The following is an 18,036-nucleotide window of genomic DNA, read 5'->3' on the forward strand; positions in this document are numbered from 1 at the left end:
TCCCCAAGAAGAAGAATAGAAGACTAAGAATCAGAGAAAACAAAAGCTGCCTAGTTTTCAGATAAGAAGTTTCGTTTAGTAAATCGTAATCGGGTTTTATCATACTAGTATTATAGAAGGGAAGGTAAAAGCTAGGTTTGAGGAAGGAATTGTAAATAGTTGTTAGTTAATTATTCTCTCTCATACTTCAAGAAATAAAGTTGATAACTTTTACTTTAACTAGTTCTTAGCTTATTGAATTTTCACAGATTACTGCACAGGATAAATCTTTTGAGTTGCTGGTTTTAAATTAAGCAGGATGATTTACCCCATGTCATAACAACTAATTCAATGTTAAAGGGTCGACACACTGTATGCAGAACAAATTGCATCAGCTGGGACATACAAAAAAATCATGGCATAATAATTTTTGATGTCAACAGATATTTAGAACTTAGTCAAATTTTGTGGTGGTTAAATGCTTCTGTGCAACTTATTGATAATTGAATTATGTTAAATGATCACAATTTATCTTGTTTCTGTGATTTCATTTTACATCAATTGATAACTAACTATATCAATCAATTGCTATTTCATCACTTGGTCTGTCACATTTTGGCAAATGATTAACTTTGGAGGACAGATGATGAAAGCAATGGTTAAGTGATCTTTATTGAGTGTAGATTATCATAAATGTGAGCATATGATGACAACTGAATATGCTTTATTGCAAATGATGTTAACATTTTCTAAGAGTCCTATAGAATCCAAATTTTAGAAAGCTGATCTTTCAATTACATACCAAATACTATTGTAATTTTGACATCGTGTCCACACCTGTGGAACTTATTTTGTGGTTTTGCTATATATTTTCTCAACCACCAGTAAAGTTCTGCTTAATGTGGCTGGCTTTTGTACAATCCACATTTCATTAAATAAAACTGCCAACAGAAGTCTTAAAAATTCTGTCATTTCCTTAACTAGAGGGATTAATATTAAATGACATTACTATTTTACTGTTTGCTCTCTACCCAATGCTTGTCTCCATGTTCTCCCAGTTGGGATGAAGAGTTAACTGAACAACTGTCAATTTCTCTCGCTTTATCTAGTATTCCTCCCCGCAAAACCTACTGATTTTTCCACTCTCCACTACGTTAATAATAATTATTAACTAGGTTTATCTTTTCACTGAAAACGCAGGTTTAGTAGGATTAGATAAGGACATGGACATTGATAGAGCTGTCATTGCGAAAAAAGCAAACATGCTAGATTTGAACAACAATCTCAAGGCCACTACAATGCTGAACACCAGAAGTTTACTGTTTGGATATTCAGCTATTGATAATCAGCCACCTTGGAATGTATCACATATCCCTGGAACATTGGATTAAATGAGTGCACAGCGCCTTTTGCATATTCAGGATCATCTCAAAATAAAAAAGGTGGGTCTACCAAAAAAGAGATGTTTGTAATAGTTAAAATTCTGCAATTGAATCTTTGGAAAGTTTTGAATTGTATAGTTTTCTTGAACATACTTGTGGTAGACTTGCAGTAAACAGTTTACACTGTAAGTTATCTGGTTAAATGTAAAAATGCAATCATAGTTTAAAAGTTTGAACAGTATTTATTGTATCAAAGGTATTTACTGTATTTAAGATCTTTCTTTTGGTTCTTTTCTAGTTTTTAATATAACCATTATTTTTAGGGTTATCACAATAACAAAGGACAGTTTGTACCATTCACTTTCCACCTCACTCAAAAGTATATGACACGACACAATTTGACCATCTCTTGTTTGGCTGGGACAGCAATTATAACCATCTTTCACTGCTGACTATGAAGCCATATAATCCATTATGTGAAGGTGGAGAACAAGATTCTGTTACTAAAAACCCTCAACCCACATCACTTACATTTATCACAGGCAAATATTGTACACAACCACTGTATTTAAGATGAAAGGAAAATATTTTTAATTTGCATTCCAGTATTCATAAAACTTAAGTCAATAAGAAAGATTACATAGTTAAATGAGCTCAGGATTAAAGATGTATTTATTTCCTCTGCTAATTTGCATTGTGTCATTGAAACAATCTGTAAAACAACTTTTTTTTTTACAAAACTTTTAGTTCAAATTTCTTCTTTAGCTCAGTCCAGCTATGTTTTTTATTTTGTTTCTGGGATGTGGACATCATCAGCTAGGCCAATAGTTATTACCCATGGTGATTAGCCACTTTCTTGAACTGCTTCTGTCCATTTGGTGTAGGTAGACTCGGTGCTGTTAGGAAGGGAGTTTTAAGATTTTGACCCAGTGGGAGTGAGAAACAGTGATCTAGTCAGGATAGTGTCTGATATGTTTGGGGGGAGATTGGGGGGGGGGGGGGGGGGGGGGGGAGGTGGGGGGGAAGGGGGTTCGGGTCTGCAGGTGGTACTGTTCCCATTTATCTGCTGTCATTGTCCTTCTGGATGGTGGAAATTGCTGGTTCGGAAGGTGTTCTCCAAGAAGCCTCGGTGATTTGCCTGGTGAGCTTCTGTGAAATGATATGAGATAGTTTCGTGCATTTCATGTGTTATATAAATGAAAGATGTTGTTGTCCCTTCATTGCATCATCATTCCCGTGCTTCTCCAATCCTACAATCCTTTGAGATATCTGTGCTCCACTAATTTTAGCCTTTTGAGCATTCCCAATTTTACCTAATTCCCCAGTGGTGGCTGTAGCTTCAGTTGCCTTGTATTTCTTCCCCATCCATCAATCTCAGAGGTTCACGTTTCTATTTCAAAACATTCCATAAAACCTACCTATTTGAAGCTTTCAGTCATCTGACCTAATACCTTCTCTTGTGGCTTAGTGTTAGATCATATTTCATAATGTTTCTGTGAGGTGCCTTGGAATGTTTTGTTTCACTGTAAGAGCTCCATAGGTTGCTCTTGTGTAAAAAGGTGCAGGAAAATGCCAAAGGTTGTCTATTGTAGGGATCTGTATATGAGGATAGAAGCCAAAGGTAATCTCAAAAAATACAATTTGTAGAAGTGGGAAATGATTTATGTATGCAATCTTGTGTGAGTGATGACGTGAATTGAAATGTTTGGGGCAAGCAGTTTGTGGAATACGGGAGCATGGTGAAGAGTATTAAAGAACCTCAAGGAATACCATTATGAAAGTTTTCCATTTCCACCTCCACACCATCACCTTATACTTCTCTGTCTCAGCTCACCTGTTGCTAGAAACCTCATCTTTGCCATTGCTTCCTCTAGATTTGACTGTTCCAAAGCCCTCACTGGTCGCCCAGCTATCAACCTCCACAATTTAGATCCCATTCAAAACTCTGCCCGTATCTTAACTTGCACAAACTCCATTCGTTTCTGACCCTGTGCTGGCTTATGTGGACACACATTTCACAATTCCTCAATTTTAAGTTTCTGGTCCTTGGCTCTTACCCAATTCTGACCCCTTGAATATTCCCATTTTTACTTCTTCATATTGGCAGCCATAACTGCTTTGGAGCTAAACTCTGGAATACGTTCCCCAAAGTTCTCTATTTCACTATGTATGTCTCTCTATTTAAGAATTTTCTTAAGACCTTTGTATTTGGTCCCTATCTAGACATTACTTTGTGGGACTCAATGTCAAATTTTGTTTGATAGCACTCCTATGAAGCACATTCAGACATTTTATAATAGAGGTGCTATGTAAATCCAGATTATGGTGATAAACAATGGAAAATATACTGTACAGTAATGATGCTGAGGATGATTGAAGTGAAGGCAATTTTTCAGAGGTTACAGAGAATACTCTAGTTTGCAGAATGAAGGAGGGAGAAGAGGTTCAGACAGGATGAAGCATTTCAATGTGATCCTGAACTTCCTTGTTTTGATTTTAATATCATATTAGTATCATACTATTTAGCCAATGATGTATGTGCCAACTCTTGAAGGAGTTGTCTAATTTAATACCATACTACAGCTTTTTAATCTGTGTGCCTGTAAATCTTCCAGTACATGTCCTTTTGAAAGTTCCCATATCAAAAAGTTGATAATTAACCTGTTAAACTGTGGGAAAATGGAAAATGGGTGCATGTATTATCCAAAACAAATGAACAATTTCTTCAGGAATTTGTTTTCGTTATCCTTTGGGATCATGTGTTCCAGAACAAACAATCCTCTGTGTGATGAGTTTCAACATTTCTTCTTTAGTTCTTTTTAAAATTTATAATCTTTGGTTATCAACCACTTGCCAGAGGAAATAATTTCTCTCTAACTGCTTTATAAGAGCCTTTTACAATTTTGAATACCTCTGTTAAATCTCTGCTTAATATTTTCAGCTTGAAGGAAAGCATTTCTAATTTCTTTACTTAAGTGAAGTTTCTCAGCCCTATTAGAGTTCCCATTACAGGAGACAATTAAATGTTACTGAAGGACACAATATCCTTCCTTAACCATGTTACCTAGAAGTGTCATAATTGGTAGGCTCAGGGCTCAGCAGAGATTTAGCAAAGCATTCTTGGTTTTGTATTCTATTTTCCTGTTTATATACACAATTATCCCAAATGCTTTCCTAAACATTTTAATCAGCTTGCCCCATCATCTTTACGAATGTTTGAGTGTGCATTTGCAAGTCTCTCTGAATTTCACTCTATCAAAATGAATTCATTTGGATTATCCTACCTCTCTATGTTATTTCCCCCAAAGTGCATTGCTTCACATTTATCCACATTAAATCATGTCTGTCCATTGCATCCTTCCAAAGTCTTGATGTGGAGGTGCTGGTGGACTGGGGTGGATAAAGTTAAAAATCTCAAAACACCAGGTTATAGTCCAACAGGTCTATTTGGAAGTACAAGCTTTCAGACCCCTGCTCCTTTGCCACATAGCTAGTGGGGCAGGATCATAGGACACAGAATTTACAATAAGAGATCAAAGTGTCATATAACTGATGCAAAGTCTTGTAGAAACCTAGATTGCTGTTAAATCTTTAATTACTTATGCAGGTTTTGAGTGATTAATATGTAAATCCAGAACGTCTTTCAAGTCACAGTCCTGAGCTAACTTAAGGTTTTGTAAAAGAAAGGTGGCATCTCAGCTCAGGCAATGCATTGAAGGTATGAGGTTAGAGTCTGTCTGTATCCCAACCATGAGTCAGACTGATCCTATTTTCGAAGTAGGAATTAATAAAATGTCACATAAACTGACTGCCTACGGATTGTATGCTTTTTGAACAAAATAGAATGTTTCTGCAAATACAAATCTATGCAACTTCACCCTATAGATTTATATGTGTTTGTGTTTATGCATGCTTGATAGTGTTTGCGTGAGTGTGTGATTAAAGACTTAACAGCAATCTAGATATGTTCAATACTTCGCATCAATTGTATGACACTTTGATCTTTTACTATAAATTCTGTGTCCTATGATCCTGCCCGACTATCTACTTGAAGAAGGATCAGCACTCCGACAGCTTGTACTTCCAACTAAACCTGTTGGCTATAACCTGGTGTTGTGTGACTTTTAATTTCTTCCAAAGCCTGTCATTATCCTGCTTATTATTTGCTGCTTTTAAAATTTTATATAATTTGGAAACTTTGAAATTGTACTCTCTAAATTCGAGTCTAAATAATTTATGTACAAGAGAAATAATGGCCCTAAATACTGATCTTCAGGTGCCCATGATATAATCATCTCTAGCCAGAAAAGCAACGGTTACATCCTGCTTCCTATATTCTAGCCAATTATTTATCCAAGTTATCAATGTTCCTTTAATGTTCTGTTCTACTTTATGACAAAATCTATTGGGAAAAACGTATATTTCATTCAGGTCTTAAGGTCAGGCAGAAAGCTATCATGTATAATGACAGCTTTTGGGTTGATGAAAGAATGTTATGTCTTGTGGAAGCTAATACTATCTTTATACAAACTTACCATTTAGTATAAATGTTATATTCGTTACCTCTTGCTATTTTTCCATTGAGCATTCCATTGATTCCTGAAGAAGGGCTCATGCCCAAAACGTCAATTCTCCCGCTCCTTGGATGCTGCCTGACCTGCTGCGCTTTTCCAGCAACACATTTTCAGCTCTGATCTCCAGCATCTGCAGTCCTCACTTTCTCCTATTTTTCCATTGAACCAAATTGAACTATCTCATCATGACACTTAATTTGGTCTGCCACTTATATTCCATGGAATGGAATGGAATATAAGTGGCAGATCAAATTAAGTGTCATGATGAGATGGTTCAATGGAAAAATAGGAGAAAATGAGGACTGCAGATGCTGGAGATCAGAGCTGAAAATGTGTTGCTAGAAAAGCGCAGCAGGTCAGGCAGCATCCAAGGAGCGGGAGAATTGACGTTTTGGGCATGAGCCCTTCTTCAGGAATCAATGGAATGCTCAATGGAAAAATAGCAAGAGGTAATGAATATAACATTTATACTAAATGGTAAGTTTGTATTAATCTTATCTTATTAATAACCAGGTGCAGCTTCTTTTGATTCTCAGAATAACTTACCATTTTTATTATTTTACTATATTAAAATTTGGATTTAATTATCTCCAGTCTTATATCCAGATCATTGAAGTACATCGTATTAATTCTCCATCCTAATCAGTAACCTTTAATTGTCTCCTGTAAACTCTAATATGGTACTAGCAAAAATTGTCTGAAAGTCCGATTACACAGCATCCACTACAATTCACTCATCCACCACATCAGTCACCCCTTAACCATTTTTTGTCAAGTATCATCTTCCTTTAATTGTCTGGGAGTGGTATCTGGGGAAATCAGAAAGCAAGTTGTTCACTTCATTGAGTGCATTGGCAGAGAAACTGGAGAGAAGTTATACACTTGTTTGGCATGGATTCATTTGGAAGAAACCAGAAAGGAGATCACAGCAATGACGTCAAAACAACATAACTCTTTATACATCCTTAATCCTTATACACACGTTGTGTTCTATGAGCAGGTAACAGGTTCTGATCCATTCTAGGAATAAACCAGACTCTGTTACAAGATGAAGCAACTTGATGAGCGACAGCGTGGTAAAAGATTATAGCAATCCACTGAATGCTGGTGTAGTCTGTGTTGTGATGGTAGCATGCACGGTCCACATGCTTACTCCTCCAACTACAGGAGCAAAAGCAGGCCCATAAGGATATAACAAACTCAAATTCTCACTCCAAATCGCATATCATAACCTGAACATATAACAGCAATCCCCCCACATAGCTAGATCAAAAATCCTGGGTCTCATTATTTATTGAAACTGCTGCAAACCTTCACCTAATGGACTGCAGCTGTTCAACAAGATTTACACACCACCAAGATTACCAGGAGTGGGCAGCAAATATCAGCCTTGCTAGTTACACAAGTAATCCCAAGAAAGATTTTCTTTTCAAAAAGTCCATTTTCACATTCTTTTAACATATGGCAGAATGCGTCATTGGCTGAGGAGGAAAGCTCAGATTCCAAAACTTGCTGTTTTTCCCTGTTTATGCAAATTAGAGAGCGGTACCTCATAATTATGTGTCTTGTAACTGAGAAGAACATGACAGCACATCTATCACATGCAGCTGACTGGAGCACTTGAACAATTCTTACCTGAACACTACAGAGGGGTAAAATAACTTAGCTGGCAGCTAAATATACATGTTTATAACTGGGGAGAAACTTCCAAATGTCAAACCAGGACATATATTTAGAATTAACAAAGGATGAATAGATTTAAATATATAAGCATATAATTGTATTTAAGTATAAATTAAGTATATAACACGTGTTTCTTCAATGCAGTTTGGCTTTAACACAATTGAAGAATTTAGACCATTAATTGTAGAACGTGAACTTTCCTTACCTGTATTGGCTATAACACAATTTCCGCTCCAATAGTTTAAATGGCGTGGCTATTGAGCGATTTTCATATAACGTGAGGTCACACGAGAACGGGAATATCACGTTATATCAGAACGGACTGTGTAATTTGTTTTGTGAGATGTCTGATATTAACATTTGAACAACTCCTCTGTAACAGAATAACTTTCCAGACCACAAAATGTCACAGAGCCCTCTAACTACCCACATACTCAACACAGCACAAGGCATCCCTGCTGCACATGTTACAGTCAGTGTTGTCAGACTGGAGGATAAAGCATGGAGAGAGATTGCAAGAGGGTAAGTCAAATCTAACCATTAACAGTTTGGAAAGGCCATTATTCTTAAATAAATACAATTGTAAAAGCTATTGAATTAATTTTATTAAGCTAATTGATCCTCCCCTTATGCCTTCATGTGGTAGAATAATGAACAGGCATGACAATAGACATGATTATCCGTCACAATTCAACTTCTAAATGGGGAAACGTTCCTCTGTTGCTTTCATGTATTCTCTAAGGAGATGGTTGTGTGAGCTGACTTCCCATTTTTGATAAATCTTCACAGCTTCATAAAAATATTGCTTTCACACTACTGTGAGGATAAAGTAGAAAGATTTATGACAGAGGAGTTAATAACTAAATTGAATTCTGTAAGTAAAATTGTACAGCCACCAAGTGATCAAATAATTGGAACTCAAGAGCTTACTTCAAAGATGCCAGCCTCCCAGAATGGCACATGAAACTTCTTTATATATTGTGTTTATTGGGATGCTTGCATAAGAATTAAATTTCTTGGCCAGCCTTATCATATCTAGCAAGTTTACTCTGGGAATATTGCTGTTTGTACTGGATCCATATACCGCATAAATACAAAGAAAAAGGAGACAGTAGTTTCAACAGCTCATTGAGAAAGAGGCAGTAACAGTAGCAGCAGTGGTCTACCATTGTTTCCTTAAATAAAAATCAAACAAATTCAGATAATGTGAAAACAATTTCCTTCCATCTCTGCTAATTTGGGAAGCCCTTTAAACTTTACATATTGTGAATTACAGCAAGCAATTTCTGAGCACAGACAAAGCCTGTGATCATGAACACTTGAAATTGAGCATGGGTAATCCAAGATGGAGGATGGGAAAAATTTCTGACTGGAACAGGCTGCTCCTTTTTTTTAAGGTATTTTAGGTGTTGGAGGTGATTTCCTTGAACTCCAGGAGCAGCAATTACTATTTTATATGCTGTTGCATTGTTTTGGAACTTAGGAGAAAAAAACATCAAAACAACAGCACTTTTAAAAGGGAGAGGAACAGACAAAGGCAGCACATGGTGAGGTCCGTGCGGGGGGGGAGAGAGAGAGAGAGAGACAGAGACAGAGAGAGACAGAGAGAAAGAAACCCACACTGCTAACTGACACAGCAGGGAACCTGAACAGTTACTGCCTTTGCTGTTTGAGCTCATGTATCGCTGGACATCGGAGTGCAACTGGGAAAATTAACAAGCAGTGAAATTCACAACCGATGTTGGAGAAACCTGTTTGAGAGAGGTCACAGCACAGAAAAAGTTAAGTAAATAGTTTTAAGTGTGGTCTTACATGAAGTCTGCAGTCGTGAGTAGAGTGGGTTCTTTCTTGATTATATGTTTCATTGAGATATGTCTCTTGATTAGACTTAAAAATATAAGACATAGGTATTAAGTTAGCCTGGAGCAGTGTTTTGTAGAGTACTAAGACAGTGCTATTTTCTGGGTCTGTAGATTGAAAGAAGCAAAAATGGCCTTTCATAGAGTGATACGCTCTTCTTGTCAGATGTAGGCGTTTAGAGAGAGTTTATGTGTTCCTGAGGATTATATCTGCAGTGAATGCCATTGATTGTGAACCCTATCAGATGTAATGGATCGGTTGGAGAGACAGAGGCAATGAGTAATTTACAGGAGCAAGGGGGTGTGATGGACGCAGTTATAGGAAAGGAGAAAAGTTGCAGATACAGTCACATAGATGTTAACTCCAGGAAAGATAAGAGAGGTAGGCAGGTAGTGCAGCAGACTTCTGTGACTACCCTGTTTCAAAAAAATATGCTGTTTTGGAAACTGTAGAAGGTGATGGATTTTCAGGGGAATGTAGCACGAACAGCCAACTTTCTGGTATCAAGACAGGCTCTAAGGCAATGAGGAGTACATCGGGTTCCAAGAGATCAATTGTGAAAGGGGACTTCTAGTCCAAGCCATAGGTAGACACTTCTGTGGCCAGCAGTGTAAAATCAGAATGGTGTGTTGCCTACCTGGTGCCAGGATCAAGGATATCTCAGAGAGGGTGCAGAATGGTATCAAGGGGGAGAGGGCCCAGCAGGAGGTCATTGTACACATTGGAACTAATGACATAGGAAGGGAAAAGGATAAGATTTTGAAGGGAGGTTATAGAGAGCTAGACAGCAATTTAAAAAGGAGGTTTTCGAGGGGAGTAATATCTGGATTACTCCCGGTGCTGCAAACCAGTGAGGGTAGGAATTGGAGGATAGAGCAGATGAACGTATAGCTGAGGAGCTGGTGTATGGGAGAAGGATTCACATTTTTGGATCATTGGAATCTCTTTTGGTGTAGAAGTGACCTGTACAAGAAGGACGGATTGCACCTGAATTGGAAGGGGACTAATATACTGGCAGAGAGATATTTGCTAGAGCTGCTTGGGACAATTTAAACTAGTAACGTTGGGGGGAGGGAACGGTGGAGGTTGTGAGGAAAGAGATCAATTTGAGATTGGTACAATTGAGAAAAGAAGCAAGTCAAACAGTCAGGGCAGGCAGGTACAAAGCAGAGAGCAAGGTAGGACTGATAAATTAAACTGCATTTATTTCAAATGTATGGTTATCCACTTTGGTGGCAAGAACAGGAAGGCAGATTACTACCTGAATGGAATCAATTTAGGTAAAGGGGCAGTACAGAGAGATCTGGGTGTTCTTGTACACCAATCAATGAAGGTTAGCATGCAGGTACAGCAGGTAGTGAAGAAGGCTAATAGCATGCTGGCCTTCATAATAAGAGGGATTGAGTATAGAAGCAGAGAGATTCTTCTGCAGCTGTACAGGGCCCTGGTGAGACCAACTGGGCTTGTATACCCTTGAGTTTAGAAGACTGAGAGGGGATCTGATTGACACATATAAGAGTATTAAAGGATTGGATACTCTGGAGGCAGGAAACATGCTGATGGGTGAGTGCCGAACCAGAGGACACAGCTTAAAAATATGGGGTAGACCATTTAGGACAGAGATGAGGAGAAACCCAGAGAGTTTCTTCACCAAGAGAGTGGTGGCTGTGTGGAATGCTCTGCCCCAGAGGGCAGTGGAGGCCCAGTCTCTGGATTCATTTAAGAAAGAGTTGGATAGAGCTCTCAAGGATAGTGGAATCAAGGGTTATGGAGATAAGGCAGGAACAGGATACTGATTAAGGATGATCAGCCATGATCATATTGAATGGTAGTGCAGGCTCGCAGGGCAGAATGGCCTACTCCTGCACCTATTGTCTATTCTATTGTCTATAAATGCTACAGGAAGGACAGAAAGGGAGGCAAGAGAGGAGGGGAGTAGCGGTTTTGATAAGTGATAGCATTAGAGCTGTACTGAGGGAGGATATTCCCGGAAATACATACTGAGATTGTATTATAATCAGAAGGAAATTGAGAAACAAATTTGTAAGGAGATCTCAATTATCTGTAAGAATAATAGGGTGGTTATGGTAAGGGATTTTAACTTTCCAAACATAGACTGGGACTGCCATTGTGTTAAGGGTTTAGATGGAGAGGAATTTGATAAGTATGTACAAGAAAATTTTCTGATTCAGTATGTGGATTAGCCTACTAGAGAAGGTGCAAAGCTTGACCTAGTCTTGGGAAATAAGGCAGGGCAGGTGACTGAGGTGTCAGTGGGGGAGCACTTTGGGACCAGTGACCATAATCCTATTAGTTTTAAAATAGTGACGGAAAAGGATAGACCACATCTAAAGGTTGAAGTTCTAAATTGGAGGAAGGCTAATTTTGACGGTATTGGGCAAGAACTTTCAAAAGTTAACTGGGGACAGATGTTTGCAGGTAAAGGGATGGCTGGAAAATGGGAGGCCTTCAGAAATGAGATAATGAGAGTCCAGAGAAAGTATATTCCTGTTAGGATGAAAGGAAAAGCTGGTAGGTGGAGGGAATGCTGGATTGTTAAAGAAATTGGTTATGAAAAAGAAGGAAGCATATGTCAGGTATAGACATGATAGATCGAGTGAATCCTTACAGTATAAAGGCAGTATGAGTATACTTAAGAGGGAAGTCAGGAGGTCAAAAACGGGACATGAGATTACTTTGGCAAATAGGGTTAAGAAGAATCCAAAGGGTTTTTACAAATACATTAAGGACAAAAGGGTAACTAGAGAGGGAATAGGGCCCCTCAAAGATCAGCAATGCGGCCTTTGTGTGACAATAGACAGTAGGTGCAGGAGTAGGCCATTCTGCCCTACGAGCCAGCACCACCATTCATTATGATCATGGCTGATCATCCTCAATCAGTATCCTGTTCCTGCCTTATCCCCATAACCCTTGATTCCACTATCCTTAAGAGCTCTATCCAACTCTTTCTTGAAAGCATCCAGACACTTAGCCTCCACAGCCTTCTGGGGCAGAGTATTCCATACACCCACCACTCTCTGGGTGAAGAAGTTTCTCCTCAACTTTGTTCTAAGTGGCCTACCCCTTATTTTTAAACTGTGTCCTCTGGTTCGGGACTCACCCATCAGCGGAAACATGCTTCCTGCCTCCAGAGTGTCCAATCCTTTAATAATCTTATACATCTCAATCAGATCCCCTCTCAGCCTTCTAATCTCAAGCGTATACAAGCCCAGTCGCTCCAATTTTTCAGCGTAAGATAGTCCCGCCATTTCAGGAATTGACCTCGTGAACCTACGCTGCACTCCCTCAATAGCCAGAATGTCTTTCCTCAAATTTGGAGACGAAAACTGCACACAATATTCCAGGTGCGGTCTCACCAGGGCCCTGTACAGCTGCAGACGGACCTCTTTGCTTCTATACTCAATTCCTCTTGTTATGAAGGCCAGCATGCTATTAGCTTTCTTCACTGCCTGCTGTACCTGCATGCTTGCTTTCATTCTTCACTACTACCTGCTGTACCTGCATGCTTGCTGCAGGAGATGGGGGCGATACTAAACGAGTATTTTGCATCAGTGTTTACTGTGAAAAAGGACATGGAAGATATGGAATGTAGGGAAATAGATGGTGACATCTTGAAACATGTCTATATTACAGAAGAGGAAGTGCTGGATGTTTTGAAATGCATAAAAGTGGTTAAATCCCCAGGACCTGATCTGATGTACCCTAGAACTCTGTGGGAAGCTCGGGAAGTGATTGCTGGGTCTGTTGCTGAGATATTTGTATCATTAATAGTCACAGGTGAGGTGCCCGAAGACTGGAGCTTGGCTCATGTGGTGCCACTATTTAAGAAAGCTGGTAAGGACAAGCCAGGGAACTATAGACTGCTGACCCTGATGTCAGTGATGGGCAAGTTGTTGAAGGGAATCCTGAGGGACAGGATGTCATAGAGTCATAGAGATATACAGCACAGAAACAGACCCTTCAATCCAACTTGTCCATGACGACCAGGTATCCCAACCCAATCTGGTTCCACCTGCCAGCACCCGGCCTATATTCCTCCAAACTCCTCCTATTCATATACCCAGCCTTTTAAATGTTGCAATTCTACTAGCCTCCACCACTTCCTCTGGCAGCTCATTCCATTAATGTACCACCCTCTATGCGCAAAAGTTGCCCCTTAGGTCTCTTTTATATCTTTCCCCTCTCACCCTAAACCTGCACCCTCTGGTTCTAGACTACCCCACCCCAGGGAAGAGACTTTGTCTATTTATCCTATCCATGCCCCTCATGATTTTATAAACCTCTATAAGGACACCCCTCAGCCTCCTACCCTCTAGGGAAAACAGCTCCAGCCTATGTTATAGCTCATATCCTCCAACCCTGGCAACATTCTTGTAAATCTTTTCTGAACCTTTTCAAGTTTCACAACACCTTTCCGACTCAATTTGGCTCTATATAGCTTTTGGCACAATGAACCAAACCAGCTACCTCCGATAACTCTCCTCTCTTGTTGAACTCTGTGCAACTGGCTTCCACACTCACTCTTGGTAACCAAATAACCTTGCTCAATACCTTCAGAGATCCCCACACAAATTGTCTTTAGCTCTATGCATCTTACACATGAGTGGCAATGATTTCACACCTGGCTTTCACATGTCCACTCATGACACCCAACTCTATTTTTGCAAAGCCTTGACAAACTCCACGCCTACTTGGTAGTTTCAGGATCAGCTTCAATTTTGTATAATTAAACATTGGAAATCTAAAACCATCGCACTGGCACTCTTGTGGTAATGTGCAGTGAACCTACCTCTGAGCCAGGAGACCCATGTCAGATCCCTCCTGCTTCTGAATAGGTTAATTAGAAAATATCTAAAACCCTTGTCTACAGCATCCACCATGAGTTCTTCCAATTCCACAAAATCTATACACCTCCTGAGCCACAGTCTCAATCTAGTTTGCAATTTCAACATCATATTTGACAGAGCTTCCAAACCCTTGTGTCGCAAAGACCAATGACTTCCACTTCTAGCATTTTTTCCTTCCAACACTATAGGTCATCTTCTGCCTTTCAATTATGCCTTTGTTGCTCCCAAACTCATTAGTCCCAAGTTCAAGGCCAGCCTCTGACCTCCATAAACCTTACCTTATTCAAACTTGACTATCTGTAACTTATCCTGCACTAAAGTCTTCCATCCCATTATCATTGAATTATTTTGTTTTTGGATCCCCAATGCCTTAACCTTAACATTCTCATTATGCTTAAATCCTTTAATTGCCTTGTGCCTCCAATGTAGAATAAAAGTAGAATAAAGATGCAGGTCAGCCATGATTTTACTGAATGATAAAAGAGGTTTCAGAGTGAATGGTCTACCTCTGGTCTTTATAACCTCCTCTAGCTCAACAACCACTCATCAAAAATTCCTCCTCCAAACTCTCTATTAAGCTGTTAATAGTGGCTCTACATTCTGCATTTGCTGTCCAATCACAGATTCACAGAGTAAAAGTGAAGTCATCTTAGTCCATACTGCGCTCTCATTAGAGAGACAGGTGACTGGTGGTGGTTTAACCTAAGGATCAACACACTTCAAGCAAAAGGTGAGGTTGAGCAGGTTGGATCTTCATGGTAACCTCAGCTGGTATGGCAATTGAACACATGCTATTGACATCACAGTGCGTCACAAAACAGCCATCCAGCCAACTGAGTAAATCAACCCAGATTCAGAATAGTACAATATAGCTTTTGAGACTTTATCACACAACTCTGACCTAAGCTTTGTTCATCTCACGTAATGCTTCTGTTAGTTTGGCACTTTTTTTTTAATGAGCACCTTTGTGCAACATCTTTTCCTTTGTTAAAGCGGTAGTTAGTTTTTGTACACTTGTGGGCATCACTGGTTGGCCAGCATTTATTGCTCAAACCTAGTTGACCTTGAGAAGATAGTGGCGAACTGCCTTCTTGAACTACTGCAGTCCTCATGCTGTAAGTTGACCCACAATGCCCTTAGGGAGGCAATTCCAGGATTTTGACCCAGCGAGAATGAAGGAACACTGGTATGTTTCCAAATCTGGATCATGAGTGGCTTGGAGAGGAACCTGCAAATGGTGATGTTAGCACGTATCTGCTGCCCTTGTCCTTCTAGATTGAAGTGGTCATGGGTTTGAAAGATGCTAAGGATCTTTCGTGAATTTATGCAGTGTATCTTGAGAGTAGTACACACTGCTGCTACTGAACTTGCTGGTGGAGGGAGGGGATGCTTGTGGATTTGGTGCCAATCAAGTGTGCTGCTTTGTCTTGGATTGCCTGTTGTCAAGCTTCTTGAGTTTTGTTGGAGCTGCACCCTTCAGGCAAGTGGGGAATATTCTGATATACTCCTGACTTGTGCCGTGTAGATGGTGGACAGGCTGTGGGGAGTCAGGAGGTGAGTTACTATTCCTAGCCTCTGATCTGTTCTTGCAGCCATTGTGTTCATGTGTTGAGTCCAGTTGATTTTCTAGTCAGTGGTAAACACCTCCACACTACCACCCAAGGATATTGATAGCTGGGGATTCAGTGATGGTAAGATAATTTAATGTCAAAGGGCAATGGTTAGATTATCTCTAATTGGAGATAGCCATTGCCTGGCATTTGAGTGGCACCAATGTTACTTGCTACTTCGTGGTGCTTTTATTTTAAAAAAGTGCTTTATAAAGGAAACATAAAAGATCAAGTTTGCATTGCTGCAACTTTTGTTCAAGTTAAAATATTTTTGGAAGAAATGAGGAAGTAAACGGCAGCATATTGTACACTGTTTTCTCCATATTTGTCATTTAAACAAAAATCATGTATATTATGTAATACCATTAAGTAATGCTTGCTTCAGTGAAATAAGGTAGTTCAGACACAGCAAATGTTGTGATTTCATTATGCACTTCTGTGTCTGCAGGGTTACAAACTCCGATGGCAGGTGCCCAGGTCTGCTTACGTCAGAAACCTTCGTTCCTGGGATATACAAGATGAAGTTTGCTGTAGATGAGTATTGGCAATCATTAAACTTGGCCAGTTTCTATCCATACATAGAGGTAACAGCTATACAAAATGCTTTCTAAGTATACCAATAGAACTCATGCAATGTAGGAATTAAAAGTGTTTACTTCCAATATTTAACATTGATATCAGAAGACAATTGAAAAATGTCTCTTCAAGTAAGGTTTATAAACAAAATAAACTTGATAAGATTCAATAGTATGACTGATAGAACCACCATAAATATGGCATAATAAGGATACAAGTATTTCACTTGCACTACATCCATCCGCGTAAGGCAAATATTCTCATTGCTTTAGGATGTTGTAGGATTGGTCTTTCTTATTAAATTATTTCTTAATTTCCTTTACAACAGGGTAGGAGTTTTTGAAGTGTAGCTTTAAACAATTTTATTGGGGTAATTTTGACTTTGTCTGATAACATAAAATGTGAATCAACAGCTCATTTACTACTCTCCTGATATTTATATTTCCATTTTATATTATTGTGCCAGATCAAAATTTCCCATTTCAAATGCAAGGAATTTGTCTGATTGGAATCTACAACTGAACATCTCTTATTGTGTTCTTTCAGGTTGTTTTCAACATCTCTGATGCAAGTCAGAAGTACCACATTGCTCTTCTCCTGAGTCCCTTCTCATACAGTACCTATCGAGGATCCTAAGTGCTTTAATTATTGCTAATATGAGCTACATATTAAGTTTTAGCCACTCAAAAGGAAGCATCATGTGTCACTGTTCAAATTTGAATAAAATTCAGAAAATGGGGAGTGTGTTATATTTTGTTAATGTTCATAATAACTTCAGATAGAAATTGATAGATTTAGCTCTGATGAAGTCATCTAGACCTGAAATGTTAGCTTGCTCTCTCTCTATGATACTACCTGACCCGCTGTGATTCCCAGCATTTTTTTTTTGTTTTCAGTACAGATTCCAGCATCTGCAGTAATTTGGTCCAAGATTAATTGAATGTTGGCTTTTTCCTCAAGTGGGCTAGAATAAGAAAAGGGAATAAGTTATGCTCAGTTCTGTGGAACCTTACCTAAATTCTACCAGTAACACTGCATTCAGGTTTGGGTACCATACCTTGGAAAGAATATGCTGGCCATGGAGTGAGTATAGTGCAGAATCACCATTAATGATACTGAGTCTACATTTTGAGGACAGATTGCATAAACTGGACTTGTTTCCTTTTTGAGGTTAACTGAAGGGTGACCAAAGTGCTTCAAATATTTAGAAAGGTTCAATAGGGCAGGTTGAAATAAGGTATCTCCTTTAGAATAATGAAAATAAGGGAACAATTTCAAAATTGAGCAAATCCCAATATTTTTTCTTATGCACAAACTAGTAGAACTCTATTGCCCCCAAAGGCTGTGCTTCTGAGGACAAATGAAGATTTCAAGCTTGAGATTAATGGATTTTGCCAGATATTGATGTTAATACATATAAATAAAAGTAAAATAAAAAGCAGGTGCAGGTCAGCCATGATTTTACTGAATGGCAAAAGAGGTTTCAGAGTGAATGGGCTATTCC

General features: G+C 39.0%; 1 protein-coding gene across 1 annotated transcript; it reads left to right on the top strand.

Annotated features, from left to right (window-relative positions):
- Positions 1 to 1,240: 1,240 nt before the first annotated feature.
- uraha (urate (5-hydroxyiso-) hydrolase a) lies at positions 1,241 to 17,271 on the top strand. The gene is made up of 4 exons (XM_072596066.1): positions 1,241 to 1,421; positions 8,001 to 8,140; positions 16,405 to 16,540; positions 17,079 to 17,271. Exons 1-4 carry the CDS (start codon positions 1,371 to 1,373, stop codon positions 17,166 to 17,168), a joined length of 417 nt encoding a protein of 138 aa, XP_072452167.1. The 5' UTR covers positions 1,241 to 1,370; the 3' UTR covers positions 17,169 to 17,271.
- Positions 17,272 to 18,036: the final 765 nt, after the last annotated feature.

This window comes from Chiloscyllium punctatum, chromosome 26 (genome assembly GCF_047496795.1).
Source record: "Chiloscyllium punctatum isolate Juve2018m chromosome 26, sChiPun1.3, whole genome shotgun sequence".
In the NCBI taxonomy this organism is placed as follows: domain Eukaryota; kingdom Metazoa; phylum Chordata; class Chondrichthyes; order Orectolobiformes; family Hemiscylliidae; genus Chiloscyllium; species Chiloscyllium punctatum.

Coding starts and splice junctions, on each gene's coding strand:
- uraha (XM_072596066.1), top strand. CDS start 1,371: ATGAGTGCACAGCGCCTTTTGCATATTCAGGATCATCTCAAAATAAAA. Junction 1,422..8,000: donor ATCATCTCAAAATAAAAAAG/GTGGGTCTACCA, acceptor CCTCTGTAACAG/AATAACTTTCCAGACCACAA. Junction 8,141..16,404: donor TGGAGAGAGATTGCAAGAGG/GTAAGTCAAATC, acceptor CTGTGTCTGCAG/GGTTACAAACTCCGATGGCA.